The sequence below is a fragment of the Cinclus cinclus genome, chromosome Z, assembly GCF_963662255.1.
Source record: "Cinclus cinclus chromosome Z, bCinCin1.1, whole genome shotgun sequence".
NCBI classification, from domain to species: Eukaryota; Metazoa; Chordata; class Aves; order Passeriformes; family Cinclidae; genus Cinclus; species Cinclus cinclus.
The window spans coordinates 12,574,382-12,597,886 of NC_085084.1; the positions used below are offsets into that span (position 1 = coordinate 12,574,382).

The 23,505-nt window shown below is 37.5% G+C and overlaps 1 protein-coding gene across 1 annotated transcript in view; it reads right to left on the bottom strand.

Moving 5' to 3' along the window:
* ARB2A (ARB2 cotranscriptional regulator A) overlaps positions 1 to 23,023 on the bottom strand; it is a 238,862-nt gene extending 215,839 nt beyond the window's left edge. The window contains exons 1-4 of the mRNA XM_062513485.1: positions 22,944 to 23,023; positions 16,175 to 16,300; positions 12,849 to 12,950; positions 10,176 to 10,276 (exon numbers count right to left, since the gene is read on the bottom strand). Of these exons, the coding sequence (XP_062369469.1) occupies positions 10,176 to 10,276; positions 12,849 to 12,950; positions 16,175 to 16,235 (264 nt within the window). The 5' untranslated portion in view covers positions 16,236 to 16,300; positions 22,944 to 23,023. The remainder of the gene's footprint in view (positions 1 to 10,175; positions 10,277 to 12,848; positions 12,951 to 16,174; positions 16,301 to 22,943) is intronic.
* Positions 23,024 to 23,505: the final 482 nt, after the last annotated feature.

Sequence of the window (23,505 nt, forward strand, 5' to 3'; positions counted from 1 at the left end):
ACTAATTTTCTCTATTATCACAAACACTGATTCAAAACTGGGGAAAGTAAAAGGACTGGAACTTTCTACTGATTTATTACTTAGAGCTTAGGAACTACTATTAGAGAGAAACTCAGTACCATGCCCCAATTTTAGTTGCTTTACCTAATTTGTTTAGTCTTTTTTGCCATTTTTCTATTTCACATCTACCTGGCAAAAATTGAAAATAATCACACCAGTATTAAAAAAAACCCTATCACAAATACGGCATGAATTCCTAAGGAGTTGCATTTATAATTTCCCTTGCTGTCCATAAAGTGATAGGGCTCATTTAGGCTCTTCCTTAACTGGTACACTCACGATTCTCTGTTCCACATCGATTCTTCTCTGTGTACTAAGAAATGAGACCACAACCACACCTTCACATATTTTAAAGAACCTGGCTAATCTTGCTCTTCTGCCTATCTTTTTGTCCAAGTTTTTTGTGACATTGACACAAATGGAAAGTTTTCCTAAAGCAAAAAACCTTCTGCAATATTCATTAGTAGACGGGTGTCCCCATCTGGTCAGGACAGGATTAATTTTTGCAGCAGCCCAGAGGGGGCATGGGTGGGACCCAGAAGTTATCCTATACCACCTCACATCACTACTAGCCTAAAGGGAGGGGAGTCTCCTGCAGGTTAGGACTCTTCTGGTTAGGGTAGTGAGGGTGCTATGGGGTCAGGTCAGGCTCCACAGAGAGCATTTGACACATAAATCACTTTCTCTTTCGGATGCTTTTGTTATTAACACTACTGCTGTTCTTCTGTATTTTTAAAAAAACAAAACAAAACAAAACAAAAAAAAACTGTGTTTTTTTGCCGGACACTATTTCATTTCTTCAGTAAACTGTTATATTTTTTCCACTTACACCTACTCATATTAATTTCTCCTTATTGGATAAACTAAGGGGAGGTAACTCATTTTAGAGCATCCCTCTTAAATTATCTTGAACAAGACAATAATGATAACTAAATCAGCTACATATCTGCTTTTTGCTACAACAAAACAGCTACAAAATAAAACCTACTAATATATATTTACAAACACTGATGACTCAGTGTCATTTCACTCAAATCTGTTTCAGTAGGTATATTAGCAAGAACCTGGATTACCCTCACCTTCAGGGATGGGTTGTAACAGATGGTATTTCAAGGACCCAAAAAGGTTTTTGGGACAGCTGCTGTGGAGACAGAGGAAGTCAGACAGCTCAACACCTTGCCTGGTCTCTCACAGGACCTTTCTGCTGTGGAACTGCTGAGGGTTAAAGAAAAACAGGTACCAACCACTACCACAGCAGTGTGCCACCGACACCACCATGCCAGCTGGGACTCTGTGGACCCCAGCCATGAGATGGGTCCTGGAGACCCAGCAAGACTCACTTCTGTTTAATGGTCCCATATGGCCAGTGTGTAAGTCCAGTGGAGTGTGAAGACTGATAGTGGACTACTGTGGTCTGAAAGAAGTCACACAACCACTGAATGCTGCTGTGCCAGACATGCTGGAAGTTCAGTATGAACTGGAGTCCAAGGCAAAAGTGGTGCCAGCACTCAGATTGTAAATGTCTTTTTCTCCATGTCTTTACCCATGAGTGCAGGCCACAGTTTGCTGTCACCTAGAAAGACACTAAGTACATCTGGAACTAGTGCAAGGGGTGGAAACTCAGGCCCACTACTTGCCTTGGGGTGACCCAGACTGGAAAAGGCTGAGGCTTCTGAACACTTAAAATTATGATATCATCACATGGGGGAATGCAGCTGAGAAAGTTTGTGAGAAAGGGAAGAACATAATCCAAATCCTTCTGAAGGCTGTTTTAGCTGTGAAGCAAAGTAAGGTCAAAGGACCTGTCCAGGAAATTCCTTTCTCGGGAGTAAAATAGCAAGATGGACATCATCACATTCCAATGGAAATGGTCTATGAAGTAGCAGCTATGTCCCTGTCAACCAGCAAGACAGAAACAGAGGATTTCTTAGATGCTGTGGGTTTTTGGAGGATGTACACTCCAGATTACAGTTGTATTGTGATTCCTATCATGTGAACTAGAAGAAGGATGATTTTAAGTGGTGTCCTGAATGACAAGCTTTTGAACAAATCAAACAGCCAGCTATTTATTCATGCAGTAGCCCTGGAGCCAGAGGAGAGGATATGAAACTTGTGGACTATACTGCAGCCAGGGAGAATGGTCCTTCCTGGAGTCTCTGGAAAAGTACCTGAGGAGAGTGGAGGATGAATCCTGGGGGTTCTAGAGCTGGGGATACAAAGGATCTGAGGCCCACTACATCACAACTGAAGAAGACCCTGGCAGCTTCTGAAGGAGTTCAAGCTGCTTTGGAAGCGTCTGGCAACAAAGCACAGCCCCTCCTGGTACCCTGACTGCCACTGCTGGGCAGGATGTGCAAAAGAAAAAAGATCCTTCCACATATCATGCCACTGATACTATATGGAGTAATTCAATCACTCTGATCACACACAGAGCTTAAATACCAAATGCCAGCTGCCCAGAGATCTTGGAATTCATCATGACTCAGCCCAAAGGCAAAAAATGTGGATTATCATCAGAAGAGGAGGAGGATGAAGTTACACATGCTGACAAGGCCCCATCATATAATCAGCTACCATAAAATGAAAAGCAATATGATCTCTTCAGTGATGGTTCCTGCTGTATGGTTGTGCTTCACTGAAAATAGAAAGCATCTGTACAGAGTTCTACATGGTGAGTCACAGAAGCTATGGAGGGACAAGGTGCACCAAGTGAGGTTGCAGAGCTGAAAGCCATCCAGCTGGCTTCAGATATCACTGAGTAAGAGAAGGGCCAGTGCTCTACCTCTACACTGACTTGTGGATGGCAGTAAATGCACTGTGGGGGTGGCTGGGCCAATGGAAAAGGGCCAACTGGCAGGACAGAGGTAAACCCATCTGGGCTGATGAATTGTGGTGAGGCATCACTGGCCAGGTAGAGAAACTGGCTATAAAAGTACAGTGAGTAGATGCACACACATCCAGCAGTTGGGCTACTGAAGAGCACAACAGCAAGGGACAGGTGGATTGGGCTGCCAAGATTAAAGTGTCTCAGGTGGATCTGGACTGGCAGCATTAAGGGTGAATTATTTCTGCTTGGTGAGCCCATGATGCCTCAGGCTATCAGGGAATAGATGCAACCTACAGACAGGCTCATGGCTTAACCATGGGATGGATTTAATGATGGACACCATTTCCAAGGTGATCCACTACTGTGAGACATGCACTGTGATCAAGCAGGCCAAGGAGGTACAGCCCCTGCAGTGTGGTGGATGATGGCTGAAATACCAATAGCAGGAGGTTTGGCAGGTTAATTACACCACACTCATGCTAATGCACCAAGGCAGGCCCTGAGTGCTGAGAGTGGTGTAAAGAGCCACAGGATGACTGGAGATGTACCCTGTGCCTCACACCACTGCCTGGAACACCATCTTGGGCCTCTAAAAGCAAATTCTGTGACAACATGGCACCCCAGAAAAAACTGAATTGTACTGATGCAAAGATGATTTTTTTTTGCCTTTTTCTTTTATAAATCTTTTATTTAACTTTGATTTATCCTCAGTATTATTTGCATGCATACTTGTAATTCTTTAAGTCTGACAACTTACCACAGTCCTATTATTTTGTTAGGCCAGAAGACCAAACATCCTAGAGGCCTCACAGTAGGAAGCTGGAAAACCCTACACTGCCCTGGGAAACTAAGGTCTGCTCTAGAACATACCCTGTAAACTAAAGATTTGACCCATCTGGGGGGAATTCCTTGAATGGGGAGATATCACACCAATCATCCAGGCCTCCCATTGGGGCATCGTTATTAGATATGCCAATTTTTAAGGTCTATATATTGTATACATGATCTATAGTGTGTGTGCATTGCAGTGCATCTGACCTTGGCGAAGAGGTGCACCATAAGGATCCTTACTAAAATCTCAAAGTAAAACCCTCTTATCCCTTAAGCATGTCTGGGTCTCAATTTTTTTAAGACCAGGAAAAGGCATCAGTACCATGGGACTGATTTCAAAAACAGCCTCAAAGACACCAGGACCAGGAAGCATGGTATTGAGTGCATATCATATTCCCTGTCATGCACCAGCCTCTGGGAAGATCGAATGATACAACAGACTGTTAAAACCACATGGAAACCAATGGGTGGTGGGAACTTAAAACACTGCAACCCAGATTTATTTGAAGACTATGTGGTTAATTAACAATACAGGCTCCAATGTAGCTGGCCCTGCCCAATCAAAACCCCCACACACCACAGAAGGGACAGAGTTACCATTGTACGTGTGAGGAAACAGTTAGGGGCAATAGTTTGGATTAGTTCTGCCTCCAACAAAGGCAAACCCATCAGTGGGATTGTTTTTGTTTAAGGACCTGAGTGCATTTCATGGGTAACCTGATGTGTACCTCAAGAAGAGGTACAATTATAAATATTTTTTGTGACACTGACTCCACTGGAGAATTTTGCTAAAGCAAAAAGCCTTCTGCAATGTTCATTAATAGATGAGTGCCCTGATTCTGGCCAGGAAAGGACTCATTTCCACAGGAGCAAGAGTGGGGGCATCACTAGGACCTGGAAGTTATTCTGTACCTCCCTGTTATTTTCCACAAACAGGGAAGGGCTCACTTCTGGAGTGAGGGAGCCTGGCTGCATGAGTCAGACCTCCACGGTGAGCCTTTTGCATGGAAATCACTCTCTTGCTTTTGTACAGGCTTGCTCTTAATATTTTTGCTGTTTCTGTTAATCTTCTCATCTCATTGCTGTTTCCAGCAAATTTTCCTTACCTCAACCCATGATCTTTACTTTTTTTGCCCCCAGTTCTCCTCTCCATGCTATCACAGGGGAAGGAAGAGAGGGAAAAAAGGAAGCAGCACACAGTTTGGAGTGCCTCAGTGGCAGCACTGAACTGGAGAGTACCACTCCTAAACCACCAAAATGGGGCAGAACTTGTAGAAAAACAGAACCATCAAAGGACATCACACAAAACAGAAATTAACCACTCCCAAAAATAAGGATGGGTGAGATATTTGAATTAGATGCTTTCACTCTCCCTCTGAAACAGGAGTTTTAGTGAGTTCTTTTGCTACCTCCATGGAAGTTCACCTTGATTAACACTGAAAAAATACAATTCACACATGCTCCACAGACACCTGTTAAGTATTTGACATCTCATCTCTGAACAGCAAAACCTCTTCAATAGCCCAAGCCAACCAGGCATTCCATAAAGGCAAATGTTCATGAATCCAACCATTCGTTACATCACTGTACATTTACTTTGTTGACTCAGTAAGAAGAATTTTTTCCAATGACTAAATAACCAACAGCAAATACATTATAAGAGGTCAAGGCACACAAACAATTTTGCCTAACCCATGGAATGCCACATATACTTTATATCAAAGTGCTGCTAGCCAGAGAAAATCTGGAATGCTCAATGATAAACGGCAAAGAAACTGAAACTAGGAGTGTAAGGATTTCTACTAATCATCTGCACATTTTATTTGAAACTTGATCCTGCAGCCCTTATTCACAAGATCAGACCTATTGAGTTTATTCACACGAGCTTTGGCTGCAAGATTGGACCTTAAGTACTATCAGGTGCACGTGCAGCCTATCATCAGATTTTGGGTTATTCATGCAAGAAGCTACCCTTTCAAATGCAGACTACTTAATGCTTCCTTCTTCATTAACTTACATGTCCTCTTCTGCTGCTCTATGCTTTCATTTGTGCTATGTAAATAGCCTCTCAGTCATCAAAACAAATAATGATCTTTGCAACCAGGGAGGAAATTAGTAGCAGGTGAACGTTTATTTTTTAAATCATGTTGAGACCAAGCTGTTCTTTAACTTAAACGAGATCTGGAAAAAAAAAAATCCAATTTTACTACTTAGCCATCTTAATTATGGGTTGTCAAGGTCATAATTCTACATACTTATCCCACTCACGCTACTCAAATATTAACCTTGATGGCAATCTACTTTATGATAAGCTGGACCTAACACTGTGAATGTACTTTAAAGCTGTTTATTTAGTGGAATAAGACTTCTCTGATGACATGAAATTAACTCTTATTTTATCATATATGAAACCAAGAGTTTTTGATTTAAGTGTTCTGTTTCTTTGCTTTACATATCTGTTCTATATAAATACAAAATATAATATGGTGACTGCAAAAAAAACCCATCTCAATTTTGCTACCTGTTTACAGACTTCTGCAGGTCAGACAAGCTGCAATTACTAGACATGGCATTAACTTGAACAGGATCACAGCAGACATGTTTATGTCATGGTCCACATTATAATTTACATATTTACAAATCTTTGAATTCTGCAAGACATTGGTGGAGAAGCAAATTGTCAGTACAGGTAAAAGTCTCTTCATCAATGGTGGCACTCTCAAAAATACTAATGCCCTCAAAAATATTAATGCCAGTGCTCAATGGCCTCCAAGTAATCAACAAATTACAAGTGCCTTTAGGCTGCAAGATATGTGCAAAGCGACAGACAGTATCTGCCTTCTGATGCTAGGGATACTCTGGATACTACATGAGTACTGAAGGAGAAAGTCAACATACACTTTTCATACAAAATCACATTATCAGCACAACCTATGTGACTGGCAAAATCAAAGGTAAAGTCCCAGCAACAGTTATTAACAGCACTTTCTTTGTAATTCCAGCTAATTTCAATGTAATGATAAGGCAGGGGCTGAAGCTGACTGTTGGCAATTTCAGTAGTCATAATATCAACTGCAAGTGTGGTACAAATAATAAGTACACACATCTACTTAAAATGCAAGGAGACATATCATGTGAGTCTAATCTGGAATTTAATATCTCTGTAACTCAAAGCTAGAAAAAAAATTTAAAATGAGACCTTCAACTGGAATGGTATGTCTGCAACAACTAAACTCTTGTCAAAAAATTTTTCTCGATCATACTTCAAACTTGCCACATGGATTAATCATCAGTTCGAAGCAGCTGCAACACTATGTTCTATGCACTTCTGTTGCCATTTTAATTTTTAAAAAGCACATGGAGAGGCTCTCTACAAAATTCAATGCCACAATAGCAATGACTGAACCAGAATCACAAAACTATGAACAGTTCACTAAATTGTCTATTAACAACACATATAAAAAGGCTGCAAAAAAAAACTGTGTGCCTGAAATAACTGATCAGTGAATGGAGAATAAAGAGATCTTAGGAGAGGAGACGTAGGCAAATCATTTTACTTTTTGAAGAATCAATTTCCACACAACCAGAAAAATGGCAGAACATCACAGATAGCATATTCATGACTTTTATCAGCAAAAAAACCCTATGGGTAACCAAGTTGAAATTTATTAATGCTCCAGGAAAGAGAGAATAATGCTAATACCATAAGGCCAGAGATACACTTACTACTTAAAATCAGTAAAACACATTAAAAAAAGCGCACAACATATATGTATGTATATATATGTGTGTGTGTATATATATATATATACACACACACATATATATATACACACATATATATATATATATGCACACACACATGCACAGTAAAAAAAGTTGTCTTGTGCAGGATGTATATATATCCTTTAAAAATTAGAAAAACCAGCATGTAATGACTGAGCTAACAATGGAACCACTGAAAACATAAAATAATTTTGTTCAGTAACACAAATATAGCTACTTCATCATCTCACTGGATGACCAGCTACATAACTGAACCCTAAATGCACATTAAAGAACTCCTACAACCAAAGGATGATGTTCCAAAGAAAAGCCTAAGGCAAGATTGTACTACATCACTTGACAAATCATTTGAGCAACTGCTTCTTAAGCTACCACAGTTTGCTAAATGCATCTTCACCTTAGACTACAAAACAGTTAATCAGAGGGTGATACACCACTCCAGTACTACTCAATGTTTGCATCAGTGACCCACCAATTTATTGCAAAAAATGGGATTTTAGTTTTGTGAAAAAATGCCAAGGATCAGCATCTCCCGTGTTCCCAAGAAACAACATCAATGGACGGAACAGCCAATGGACATCTATAAATTTGTAGCTTGTTGGAACAACTATGTGGTACTGAGCACCTGGAAGAAACAGACTGAAACACAGATGGGTTTAATTCTCTAAAAACACAAAACAGACAACTTAGAACAATTCTCTGTCAGATACCAGACCTTAAGCTTTCCTTGCCTTTTACCTATCAATATAAAAAGTACATTTTCAAAGATCAGTTAAACTGAACATGGAGGCAAAATGTACAACACTGATCACAGATGCAAGATCCCCACTCCTGTAACAAGTACACACAAAAAAAAAAAAATCACAAGAAGTTTTTCATACTACTGTGGATTGAAGCTATTTTCACACACTTTTCAGAATGTGAAACTTGCTGTGTATTTCCAAATATGGATAGAAAAGTGTGATGGCACAGGAACCTCATACTGATCTTTAGTGTCCTGTCTTGTCCAACTCACTTAATTGGAAAATGGGAAATCTGAACAATGTAGACACACAAACATACATACACAGAGGCCATGCAACAGCATTTCCACTCAGAAGAAATGTGCATCCAGTAACTTGGACAATGTAGACACAGCCACATTTTGTGTCTACACATAGCACTATTGCTTTTTTGGATAAGTATACTAAGTGAAAAGATGGGAGAAGCACCAGCTACCCCACGGTCTACTCCCTGCCACAGTTCTCGCAGCACTCAGGAGTAGAAGGTAAAAAGCAAGCTTCATCAGTCCCTGGTAACAAAGCTCTGGTTGGACAAACAGCTGGGCAGCTCCAGCACAATCAATTGAGAGTCCAGGCTGCCATACTAATCAAACAGTGGCTGGGCAAGCAAGCACAGAGCACCCTCAGAGGGCTGGAGCAAGTGTCCTATGAACACTGGCTGAGTGAGATTGGGTTGCTCCAACTGGAGAAGAGAAGGCTCCAGGGAGACATCCAGGGAGCACTTTCCAGTAAAGGGCCTACAAGAGAGCTGGAGAGGGACTACTGACAAGAATGTGGAGTTTTAGGACAAAGGGTAAAAGTTTCAAACTTAGCAAAAGCAAGTAGGTTTAGATGAAATGTTAGGAAGAAATTCTTGACTGTGAGGGTGCTGAGGCACCTGGAAGACTTTGCCCAAAGAAGTTCAGGATGCCCATTCCTGTCAGCCTCCGAGGTCAATGCTTCAAGTAACCTCATATAGTAGAGGGTGTTGGAACTAGATGACATTTAAGGTCCCTTCCAACCCAAACCCACCACAGAATTGTATGGATGAGGCACTTGTCTTCCTAAGGCACTATTATACACAAACAAGCCCTGCTTTCCTGCAGATGGCTATACATCTGCCTGCTAATGTAAAGAAGTGAATTGATTTCTTATTGTGTGCACAGCTTGTGTGCACAGCTTTTACTTTACCCACTAAACTCTAAATCAGCCTGTGAATTTTTCACTTTTACCCTTCTGATTCTCTCCCCTATCCCACAGTGAGGAGTGAGCAGGTAGCTATGGGGGGCTGAACTGCCTAGGAAGTACCAGTAGTATCCAAATATGTAATACACCAACAGATATTTATTCAATTAATCTTTAGATTTTTGTTTTATTTAGTGGTTCCTGATACTTCCTGGTAACATAAGAAAATCAACCAGTTCATTTATCTTTAACCAAAAAATAAAATGTCACAGCTTTGCAGTCCATGAGGCGACTAGGGTTAAAGAAAATAATGCACTGTATAATATTCTCACTTACATAGGCAGATGATATTCTATTATGAAGATATATTAAAGTCAAACAGTAATCTAAATAACACCATAAGCTATAAAGCAAACAACAGAAATTACTGTTAGAGCATTAGTATGCAAGTATAAATCCTGAAATATCTTCTATCAAATGACTGAAGCCTTACTAAAACTTTATTAAGATATGTAAAAGTATCACTTCTACAGGGAAACAAACAAAACCCAAAGCACACAAACACACACACACAAACATATGTACATACATATACATCCATGATAGATACATACCTATATATACACGTACATAGATACATACCTATATATACACGTACACACACATACATATACACATACATGTACACACACACACACACACATGTACACACAAAAATTATGTACCTCTCCAAGAGCTTCATAGCGCTTTTGGTTCCATCTATGCAGATCTTCACGGTAATTAAAAACAAATGGCTCCCCAGTTTTAATGTGCCTTAATTGTCCTTCTATAAAAGAAAAAATCATTACAGTTAACGTACTTCTTCATTAAAAGTAAGACACATTCAATTGCTGAAAATTTTAAAGTATGTCTGCATCTAAAAATCAAGCTATTATAAATCCCTCCTCATTTTTGGGTATAGGTTTTCTAACAGAAAACCATTTTAGCAAAAAACTGCATTTTATGGTATATAGTACTAGATTAAGCTAAACAGAAATTATGACAGTGAAACTGCATGCAGACATCAAATGCCAAACTTCTTCACATGACATTTATGTCTCAACTGCTATGAATTAATAGTGAAATGTAAACATTAGCAGTTAACATTTGATCCGTAGGTGATAGAATTGTAGCTACACATCCTCTACCTCAAAACTAACTGCATTGCAAAGAAATTCAAATACAAAAGGGACTGGAAGCTGAAAGTAAGGGAAAGATTCATCTCAACCCTAACACCTTTCTGAGCTAATCTGAAAAGAACCATGTCTACAATTAAGGAAAATATCTTAATTCCAAGGCACAGTGAAATCAAGTAAGGCCTCCTAGATTTAGGGTACACTGAGACTGCAACAGTAGAATAAAGCAAAATGTTTGTTCAGAGCAAAATCACATTACTCTTACATTCCATTGTCACTTCCTGTAGCTGGCCTTGTTTATAGCCAAAGTTACCAGCATACCCAACCAAAGGTGAAGACATGGACTGCGTTAAAGCAACGGTAATAATAAAATGGGAACGAGTAGGAAGCCAACTACGAAAACAAGCATTTTACCAACAATGTTTCAGTCTATCAGGCAAAATACAAGTTATGATCTCAGAGCATTACAAAGCTGCTCAATGAAACATTAAAATAGGAACATGTGCAAGTAAACTTTGAATGCTGACATGTCTGCATGATGAAACAAAGGTTTCTCCATAATGATTCCTCTTAAACAGAAGAAAATTGCTTGGTTCACGTACTCACATAACATCTATACTTTTGAGTATTGATGCTTTAAATAAAACATTTAAGATCTGATGTCTGTAACAGTTATGCTTATCTGCTGATTTAACTTTTTTCTAGACCTTTTTTCCAAACCTGACCTCATGTATTAGATACCAAAGAAGTATTTCTCCAGTTTCCTATCCCAGTGTTGGGTTCAAACATCCTCCTTCTCATATTTTTCCTCATAACTTTACTTTCAGCTGTTCCTTCTCAGATACATACTTGTCAAATATGCCATTCAACAATACATGAACTGGCTCTCACCACAAGTAACAAAAATCTGCTATATTTTTCCTTTGACTTTCTGGAACCCCTGCCTTACTCAGATTTAAATCATCTCACAAAAAATTTCTGTACTTTTCCACTATAAAAAGAAGCATGATTAGGACATAAAAATACATGACTGAACATTTGAATTAAATGTACAAAAGCCAAATGGTGACTTTTTTGCTTTGCTGACCCTTAGCACATGCAATAGGTTTTCCTCCATTCCATGGAAATCACTCAGGCTGTGAGGTTATTAATGGAATATTCAGTAAGATAATTCTTTCCCAAAAATTCAAATTTTATCAGCCACATATGAACCATTAACTCTGAAGTCAGTAAGGAAGATACAGTAGACACAGTGCAAATCTAAAATAAGGAGCTGAAAAGTGACAGAGCTGAACTCCTTCCATCAAAGAAAGAGCATCACTTTCATGACACTTTTAGTCTCTAAGTACCTTCCTGTGAAAGCCATCAGGGTATTAAAAAGCTAAGTGTTGCATAAATGACTATCATTTAAAGGAAAGCTCTTTTTTTTCCTTTAAAAGTGGAAGATGTAAAACAGGCAGATTTAGAAACTAAAGTTCCTCTGTTCACAGAGCAGGTACTGCAAAGAAGTAAAATTGTAAACATTCCCATTTGTTCTACAGTTTTTAAACAATCTTGAAAGAGCCACTTCCTGCAGTTTCGTATTACTTTATCTCAGAGGCTCATTTCTCACCTGGATTTTAAAATGCATGCACTGGAAATTATAAATACTAAGTCATTTTAACACAGACACTGAGCTAACTGGAAGTACTTGCTCGCAGTCATCACACACTTGGCTGCAATGCAAAATTATGTTCCACACCAGAAGAGACAGTCTATCACATTCCCCATTCTTCTATCAACACACATAGGTGTTTTCCTGTTGGTACTAATGGAATAGTTGGGACAAATTATTATCTGAATAACTTCTTCTATAGACATTAAAATTAATCAGGAAATAAAACATTCCTTAAATGAGTGACCAATCTTTAATTCTGATTTTTAAATGCTGTAGAAATTGCTTTCAGAATTTTTGTATCAACACTCCTGTAAAAGAAAACAGGAAGCCTTAAAGTAGCCCCAGTACAACTCCACAACATTGTATGAAATGAGGGATTTTTGTGATAATTGTATGAAATAAAAAACAGGTTTTAGATTTATAAATCTATGAGCACTAAAGTTTAAAATTTTATTCCTAACAGGAAAGTATGAAACTTTAATAAGGACTTATAAGGTATAATTCAACTTCTGATAACCTCTCAACATTATTCTAAGTATAGTCTTCACAAAGCACATATGACTTACTTTCATTAAAAATGTACTCAAATCCTTCCAAAGTATCAGGAAATTCAAGTGGTGGCTCATCCTTTTTCATTAGTTCATCTAAGTCTATTCTAGACAATAAATCTAAAAAAGAAAAAGAAAAAATTACATAATACATGGTCTGTCTTTTATTTCCCTTGTAACACCGACAAAATGTTTTTGCTGAGATTTGAAGATCTTACAGGCAGAAGAATATCCCAATATTGCTAAACACAGGACACTGTTATGGGAAATCCTGTTCAAGGTTCAAAAGCTGGACTTCACTGCCCATATACTCATTTATTTATTTACCTACCTATTTACCCCTATGTTAATCTAAGAATGTCCAGAGACAGGTAAGTCACCAAAGACATAGTGATTTGCTTCAATGATTCATTACCTCAGTATTAGAAAATAAGTCTCTGGGGAATGCAGAGATGGTTTTAAGATAAAGTTCTCTAGCTTCAGTTTCAAATCTTTGACAGCATCTTGATAGTGTTCTGGAGGATAGCATTCTTGTTCTTCTCTATGTTCTTGAGTGTTCAAATCATCTGATGCACATCATCTCACTGGCATTTACCAGCTGTGTGACCACACCAGTCCTCAGCCCCTCTTTTGATATTCAGGCTGTTAGACCTGAATCCTTCCCTCAACCTTTAATAGCTCTCAAGGTAGAGACAACTCCCACCCATTTTAGAGCAAGGCATGGTATACACATCCTTTTCAGATCAGGACTGTATGGCCAGGTACAGCCTGCAGTCACTAATGCAAGTACACTACAATTAGCATAATCTACATTCTTTACCCTAGATTTAAGGATTTACATTTAAACAGAGGCAAACTTGCAGGAACATCTTTACTTGTCTACTAAACACCTACTACATACACAGGTTATATATATATATATATATATGTCTACAGTGATCTCTCCTCATTGCGTATCACCCAAACAATGCAGCGTTACGCTTCTAACATTATTTTCTGATTATAGACTAAAAAAAATCATTAAACAATTCAGCAGGATTTCAACAAAATATATTCTCCTACTTCTTCATTAAATGAAATTGAAGACCACACAAACATTCCATTCAGGAGTGCTAAACTGACTTTGAACTATTATTTCATAAATCAAGATAATGTACGTTACCAAGTAAATACATTAAGTGTTCTAAGTATATTGATTTTTACCTTTATTATTATCCAATGCTGTAGCTCAAAGAAAACAGTTTGAAATTTTCTGAAATTAATTTTTTTCATTTTAGTTAAGTTTTATTTGGCATTGACTATGTTTCCATTTCTGTATTACTTAAAACAATTATTTTGATATTTTGCACCACTATTTTTGCTCGGTCTTGCTGCCAGTAGGCTACTACCCAGATACCCAGCTAAGCTTAGGATTAACACATTCAACACTTTGAAATTTCTACTGTTTTAAATGTACTGAAAATTATCTTCAGCATTCTTCAGAGTTCTTTGACCTGCTCTTCTACAGCTCTTCAAGTTCACTTTGTATTTATTCCAGCATCCATGACTGTTGCCAACTCTTCATTCGAGTGATTCCACTGGGCAAAAAGCTGGAGAATCAAAAGCTATCTAGTATGTCTGCTGAAATTCAACATCTTTCCAAAAAGTATTATGGTTTCTGAGTATCTCTGTGCTATCTAAGCGTCTATATAACATCAGATACTGACTGAATGATTCTAAATCTGCCTTTCTCAGCTGTAACTCACTTTTACATCACAGCTGTTTTGTAGCAAGTCCCATGAAATTCAATTCTTGCAAGAAATCATGAGTTTGTTCTTGTGCACTGTCCTTTGAAAGCTCTGAAGAAGCTCCTTTGGATCTCAACAAAATGATACGGAGAAAGAAAATAATTTTGTCAAAAAAGTCTTCCAGAACAGGATGTAAAAAGCATGTCCCTTCTTCCTCTATACTTTGACAGCATCAAGGTAGCAAACAGTCTTTAGCACATCCTTCTCTCCTTGGTGAAGACTCCAGTCACACATCCCTAGAATTCAATTTCACTCGAGTTTCCATACCTTCTTAAGTGTGATCTATTTGGAGATGTATTTACACAGAAGTGTCACTTACTGTACAACAATCAATTTCATGAGTACCAAGGACCACGGTATATGAAGTATATTACATTTATTTACAAGTATGTACAGCTTGCCATGATTTACAACTTTCATCAGTCACTAAGGAGGACTGCACCTGTTCCGAGCTGCAACCACTGACACAGACACTTTCTTCTTGTGCAACTTTTCAAATTAAAATTCTCTGAAGTGTCTTATGACTATGATTCTTTCCAAATCTGATCTACCATTCTCATCTAAGGTCTTGGAGTTTCCAACTCAATTTGAAATAGATCAACAGAGCAGAAAACTGAGTGATCTCCAGGAGACCTTCTATAACTAAATGGACAATCAATCACATCAGTGACACTAATCCTTAATGATAATCAAATTAATGCCTCCTTTCCTCAAAAGATACTAATTGGACAGAATTGGCACAAAGTTTGATGAAAGCACTAAATAGGTTATCACCAAATACTTCACAAAAACTCAATTCCAACTGAAGGAACATCATCTATCATCACATGAAATGAAGCACCACTTTCTAACAATGCTTTGATAGAAATCCAGGATGTACACTAGAGTGGAGCAAGCTATGGTATTTTTCTTCTCCTTTGAAAGACAATTTAGAATACAACTGTGTGATGCATGCACTTTAAATCAATATTTGGTTAGCTTACTTGTAGTTCTAACCAGCTTCATGTACTTCCAAAGCTGAAAGCCACTACCTAATACAGGCATTTATGTAATTTATTTTTTTCCCTTAAGTCATTTAGACATGTTTATTTTTTAAAACTTCATAAAGGGAACTTCATAAAACCAGTATGGAAATCAATGTCCCCAAAGCCTCCTCCCTTTTAACATTCTAGTCCAAGATACTTTTAAAAACTGTAATATGGTTGTTCAACAATAGAACAAAAGCATCACACAAATTAAATCAAAACTTCTGAAAACTAAGAGCACAAAAGCTCCAGTCAACTTTCTAAAAGGACAATTATGAAAATTGCAAAAAACAATGAACAGTTTATTCTGTTACTCCTTACCACACACCATCTTATGTTTTATACCTTCCTATGAAAATACTGATAAATGGACATTCCATTAGACAATAAGCATTAGCACAGGTGGACCAAGAATTTCCTCCAGTATTTTAATACACAAGCTCTAACCCATAACTATACCATATTATTTTCTTTTCCTTAACAAACATTTCTAAAATATCAAATATGTAGAAAGGGCAAAAAAGACTCATACCCTTTAATGCAGTGGTCCTCTCTTTTTCATCCGGACCTCCTTGCTGGAGCTGAGCCATCATTTACCCAAACTATCAACAAACTTCAAAATACTGAGGTAAATGTAGAGTAATATACAAATGACGATCTGAAAAAGAACAAGAGTTGTAAATTAATAAATTTACTGACTTCTCCTTCAACAGGTCTTGTCTGCTACTGTTTACACCACCGTAAAAAAAATAAATTCTGAGTATTATAAGCCCAAAGTCTGACAAAGTCTGATTAAAGATTCAAGTTCACAAGAATGAACAATACCTCTCCCTAATCCTAGAAGGACTTCTACTTAATCAAAACCACTTTTGTGATTCTAATGCAGCATCAGTAAACAGTAAGCCTTTTACAGAAGTGCAACACCTGCAAACCCAAAATACAAGAAAAAACAAAATACAATCAACAGAACTTCTACAACCTATGGATTTTCAATTAACTCCACTTTGTTGTCACTACTATTCTATACAGTTTTGTTTTAGTAAAGATACATTAAGCACACAATTTTAAGTCACTGTGATTTCCACAATACATTACTGGTATTGAAATGTATTTTTATTGCAAATGTGTTGAAATATAAAGTCACATTGTCCAGTTACAGAACAAATCTGCACATTCAAGGCAAGACTTTATATACAAAATCTATTTCCAAATTTCTCCTACTGCACAGAAGGCAACCCAGACATTCAAATCTACACACACTCTTTCATCTTGAGTCTGACACCAAGGGAGTGAACTACCAAACCACAACTGCTTTTTCCTTCACAATAAAAAGACTTTAGTGCATTGAATTCTTATTCCCTTAATCATGTTTTGCTTCTTTATCTGTCAGTCATAACCAACTTGTTTTACTCTTCTCCCTCATGTACTTTATCATTGATGAATCTGCATGAACTCTGTCTCTATTGTAATTTGTCAAAACAGTAACAAGATTCACCAACTGGCTCCCTAACACTTAGGGAAAGAACCCCCAGAAAGAAAGAACCCCAGAATGGTTTAAGTAACAGAAGTTCATTGTATAGACAGCAGAAAAAAATAAATAAACTTAGCATAATAAAGACTATTTTTCTATTCCACACAGAGAAAACCTATTAATCATTATCTTGTATACTAAAGGAGTAATGCAGCAATTTAAAGGGGTACTATTTATTAACTAAGGAGCAAGTTTGAGGGATTTCTGTGATTTGTTTTTTTAAACTTGGGGTCTAGAAAGTCCAGTAATTCCATACAACAAGTTGGAACTATGGTAGATTTTGACACCTTCCTTTGCAAAGGCTGTTCAGACAAAGTTGATGGGAAACAGCAATACACTACAAGAGTCTTTTAAAGATGCAACTCCACAAGAAGAGCTCTGTTTATATTGTGCACTTCGCAAATTATGACATGATTCAGTTAAAATGTGCATATTTTGTCTAACACTTTAGTGACCATTCACAGCAAAAGCGATCACAAAAAGCAAAATCATTGAGGTTTTTTGTGCATTTTCTTGCCTATGATGTTGTCAGTGTAAATATTAAAGGGACTCAAATGTTGACTCCCACATATGGGCGGTATTAAATATTTTCCTCAGATGCTTCCAAGCAATCCATTGAAAAAAACTACGAAATACAAAAATCTTTGTTTGGGCATTTGAAACACAAACTCACTATATTCTACATAATAGTATATTCTAGCAAATTTCAGTATATTCCAGTAAAGCATATAGAAAAGAAAGTCATTTCAGCTAAATTATTCAAAGTGCTAAAAAAAAAAATCACAGTGACAGTGTTTTCTAGTAGCTCAGATTAAAATTACTCTAGTCATATGAAGTGGTTCTCCCTATAAAACATCCAAAAATTCATAATTTGGTGTAAGAAAGTTAACGCAGTTTACAAAACACAGGTCCTCAAATATTTGTTGTTAGCCAAGGGAAGAAACAAATTCTATCTGAACAGATTTACCTCAGAAAACAAGACCCCATCCCCTGATCAGATAAAAATCAATGCAGAGACTAGGAAGCCTTGCCATTCTTGTCTCTGCTATGGATACCATTCTTCTTCCTTTAATAGATGAAGACCCTGCCACTCAGTAGACAACAAGTCAAACTGCAAAGCTAAAAGCATCAAAATGAATAAATAAATCTGAATTTAGCTTTGAGAGAATTTACATTTCTTTCTGACAAAGTAAAAAACTGCTACAGCAGCCACTGGAGGGAGGACTTGATGACATGATGAGGATGGAACAAGCACACAGTATGCTATGCATTGTTTCTGTGAATACAGGATTTTTTTTTAATCCCTCACTAGTACTTGTTTAATTAGCAAAGAGAAGAAATTACATGAGAGAGTTGCATTTCTGTTCTTTGACAGAGGTGCCAAATCCACTAGTGATGAACAGTGGAAAATTATGAAGCTCTCTGAGTGTTTCTATACAGGCAAAGCAGGAACTGCAGTTAATTCTAGGCATTAATTTCAAAATGCAGTGATCTTCAGCTGCATATACTGACCACATTAATTCCTGAATGCCATTAAGTTTCTTGTAATAAATACTAACTTTAAATGTGTTATTCTTATTGTGTCAATATTCTTAAATGCATTATTCATACAATTACTTAGATGAGTATTTTGAAAACATCTCTGTGGTTTTTTTGTATTAGCTACATACAACAAGCATACTTCCCAAACCACAAGTTACTTTTTTCACCTGAAGAAACAGTTACAGCAAAGAAGTTTATGTATATTTACTTTTATGTATCTTGCTTATGCAGGAAAACTTATGAATTCTGACACGAAGTATCTTATACATACTCTGTGCCTCTTTAACTCCATCCCCAGCAATATTTAAAATAATTTGACACAGAAATATTCTAGTATCATGGCTTCACAGGCGACAATAAGGCTGCATTTAAATAATAACCCTGCTTATGTAATTACAGAAACTGGTGGACTCGGAAACAAATGGTCAGTAAATCAAGTTTTCAAAAATGCACACATAAAAGAACATACACATGTTTAATGTTGTTGCCTGTAAAGCAGTATTGGAAGTTTGGACTACAGACCTTGCAATGGCCTAACAGCTGTATTTTTTAAATCAAATAAGACACCATATCATATCCATACAAATAGCACACATACACAGATTTCAACATACTTAAAATATTCTTCATTGTGCAAATGCAGACAGAAGCATGACAAAAAATACAGTATATGATTTTGCTCTAAATTAGCAATATCTGAAGCTAAGTCAGTATAACAAATAATAAAGGCTGTAAGTTATTGTAGTGTTAACAAGAAAACAGAAATAAGAAGAATACACACAAATATCTTCAAACAGCACAAATCCTTCAGGCTTATCCAGACACAATATGAGAAGGTGTTTATCAGAATGCTTCTTTGTACTGCACTCCTTTATTAGAATATAATAGAATGCATGTTCTACTCTTTGTAAACTGACATCCCAAGCAAGCTAGGAACAAGTATGGGTTAGATCTGTATAATGTGGCTGATGACTGATTAAGACCCAATTTTTCTTCAAAGAGATGGCTGGGTGACAGTTTGCCTCGAGTCCCTTCTTGGTATTGGCTCAACAAAGCAAAAACATACAATAATTTATCTTAGCAGTACTTTGTTTAACTAGATTTTATCTTTTTCCACTTTTAGGGCACTACACATGGCAACAGTAACAACTGCATAATTTGAGGTTGTATTTCACTTTCCCTCACTTAAAAGCCCGTATCTTTAGGTACTTATTGGTTTACCCCAGCTCTGAAAGGCTATTATTTCCAGTCTGCTTTAGACTAAATGGTTTTGAAAATGTCTATCCTCTAGTACAAGAAGGTGGTTCAGAGACAGCCCCTTGTGCTCAGCTCTGATGACGTGAATGAGCAGCTACTGCATCCCCATGTTAGAGATAAGAAATTCAGGGTAAGAGGATCATCTTACAAGTGTGTGCTTCTTCCCATTAATTACCCTTAAAGCCTGTCCCACTCTGATGAAGTTAAAATGGTTTACTAACACATTTAACACAGACTTACTGAGACTTTCCAGAATTTCAAGAAAATTTACCTAGCTGTCTGGAGCATGCTCCATACCACTGCAAAAGGCAGAGGAAAGACGCAGAGGAAGCAGATTAATGTTAGAAGGGCAGATGTAACCACTTAGAATACAAAGAAACTGGCAACAATCACAAAGTCCCTGAATCTCAGTAGATCTTTATACTCTACCAGATGGTGGTAGAACTTGCTGATAAAGTACCTGACTGCAGTCAGCACTAAAGTTTGATATACTTGCACAGCAAGTACCTTCCAGTTTTATTTACCCTATAAGTTCAAACAACAGATGACTAGGAACCATGTGCATTAGCAATATGTGTGAGCAACTCAACTATTTACACTAAGGAGAGTCAACATAACTCCACACATTGAGATTTTTTTTAATGGTTTTGGTTTAACTTTCTTGAAATATTGGAAATCGGGTTCATTAACATATCCATACTAACGCAAGCAAAAAAACATGCCAAAAATAACAGAAAAAGAGGCAGCACAACCTCAACATAGCCTCTGTGATGTTGACAATGTAACAGTAGATCAGTCAAACACAAGGTTCAAAATTACAACCTGCAGCAGCAACAGCTTTGAATACTTGTACTTCCGTCTTCTTTGGGAGAGAGTCAGTTTTCTTCATAGTAGCTTCTAGGGTTTGGATTTGTGCTGAAAACAGCATCATTAACACTGAACAGTGTTCACACAGCATCAAGGGCTCTCCTGCTTCCATGTGCCACCCTGCCAACACGCAAGCAGGGTGCACAAGAAACTGAGGGGACACAGCTAGGAGAGCTAAGACTAACTAACCACATGATGACAGACGGACTCAGCAATAAAAACCTGGAAAAGAAGGAACAGGGAATGTGTGGAATGATGGTGTTTGTCCTCCCAAATTACTATTGCACGTGATGAAGCTGTGCTTTCCTGAGGATGGCTGAATATTTGCAATTCCTTATTTTGCTTTGCAGGTGTGCACAGATTTTACTTTCCCTGTAACACTGTCCTTATCTCAAATCCACGAGTTCTCACTTTTACCCTTCAAGTTCTTTGCCTCATCCACTGTTTGGAGAATGAAGGCGTAGCCAGAAGGAGGACTTGGCTGCCTTTTGTGGCTAATACACAACACCACAGTACAGTACTTTCTTAAATATGCAAACTATCAATAATTAGGTGTACAGGACCCTTTTGCTGAGGTAGATAAATAGTTATCTAACAAATCAGGCCATCAACTCTGGAAACATAAAAAATGACCCTGCAGTGAAGGCATGAGAATGCTGACCAGAGAATCCTCTTCAGAGAAGGAATTTGCAGGTGACTTTTACCCAATGCCTGAAAGATGTTTGCAGATAACCTCTTTTTGTATAGTTCACATATTCCAGGCAGTAAATTCAGCCTGGATTCCTGCCTTAAGAACTTCAAAGAGCCTTTAGCTTTCCAAATTTCAGCACCTGAAATGAATGTACACTGATGAGTAAGACATTAATTCCAAGATGCCTTCACCATCACCTTCCTCTATAAGGACAGAGAAAATCCTTCACAAACAGCACATGTGAGGGAAAATCCAAGGAATTAACGTTTATGAAGAACTAACAACCTGCAATTAAAGCATCAGGAAAAGTCCATGTAATAATGCTGTAAGTAGTGGGTGATTTATTTTCCATTATTTCATGGGCCTATATCTCAGCTGATGAGGATGGAAAAAAAAAACCACTGAGGCAATAGAACTATTCGGAAAATAGTTGTGTGAAATGCTCCTTATTTACACAGAACAGCTTTCCCTGCTGTGTATATTATGAGGACTTGGTTGGACATTATTTCATAAGATAGCTGAAATTGCCCTGTGATAGTTTATAAAAAAACACTGGCCTTGGATGAGATTAAGATGCTTGTACTTTGTATTGTCAGTTTTAATGGGATTTTGACTTGAAAAACTGAGTGGAGAAGACTGACTCTAAATAGCCTCATATCTGCACATACTAAGCAGTCATAGGACAAAGCCAGATTTTTTTTTTTTTTTAACATCTTTTCTCAAGCAATCCCACAAGTCAGCTGGGAGACAAAAATGGCTCTGAACAGAGAAAAACTTGAAGACTATTAAGAGTCTTCTCTTATGAGACGCACCAAAGTAATTTCCAGAGTGCCACAGAAGAGAGAGAAACTGGAAAACTCTAGGGAAATGATTTCTGCTTAGGCCACCATCAAAAGCTCCTAAAAAAACCTAGACATACGCCTGTGTGTCTAAGTACTTTAAAATCCCTTCCCACCCCCCCGCCCCCATCCTCCTTTGCTTTTCAGTAAGAGCATGACTTTATGAAGGATTGTCTGCCATGAACTGAAGACTCCTGAAAAGAACACATACAAATCAGATGGAAATACAGTGAATCAAGGTCTGTAGCCCAGATCTTTATAAACAGCAAGATATTTCTGATTCTGCTCCAGACTGTGCTGAGAGGTACACAAAAGGAGAATAAATCTACAACACATCTGTTTCCTCCACCATCTTCTGGAATGGGCACATGCAAATATATATAACTTGGCTACTCTGCATCTAATGCAACTACTGCAGATGACACAAAAATACATAAAACACATGGATATTATGCAGGATGAAATAATACACAACTGAAAAGAGCACGCAGGTCTACTGAAGACATCGGTTTATCATCAAGTTACCTTATTTCAGAATCAGACTAAAAAGCCTAAATCCCCACAGTATACATACCTCTTATCTGTGGCAATGTCTGCCTCAATAGATCTGCCTTACAGCTCTTTCGACATCTTTTCTTCTTTTTCTTTTTCTTCTTCTTCACTTGCTTCTTCAACATTTATGATTTCTGCAAGCTTTACTAATACAGTATCTCAACTGTCTTTGCTCTCCCCTGTCTGAATGGCAGCATGTGCTGTATGGCCAGCTGAACCAAGTACTGCTTAATTTCAACTACCTGTCAAGCAAAGCTGTGAAACACCTGCAGTCCTCAGATTTGCTTCCACTAGTGTAATAAAGTTGCACTACAACATACATATATACATGCATTATGTATAATGTAAATAATAAAAAATGCATTATTCTTTTTAGCTCAATATTTGAATAACTTTATTTTTTATTCTGACAGCACAAAACTTGCATTTTTAATTTTCCACATCAGTACATCTTTTCTTTCATGAAACATTAAAAAGAACAAAAATAAAAAAGAAATGCAAGTAGATTTTATTTTCTTTACTGGTTCAGCTTTAAAAACTGAAAATCCAGTATTTATATAAAAAAATATTCCATCAACTGTCTG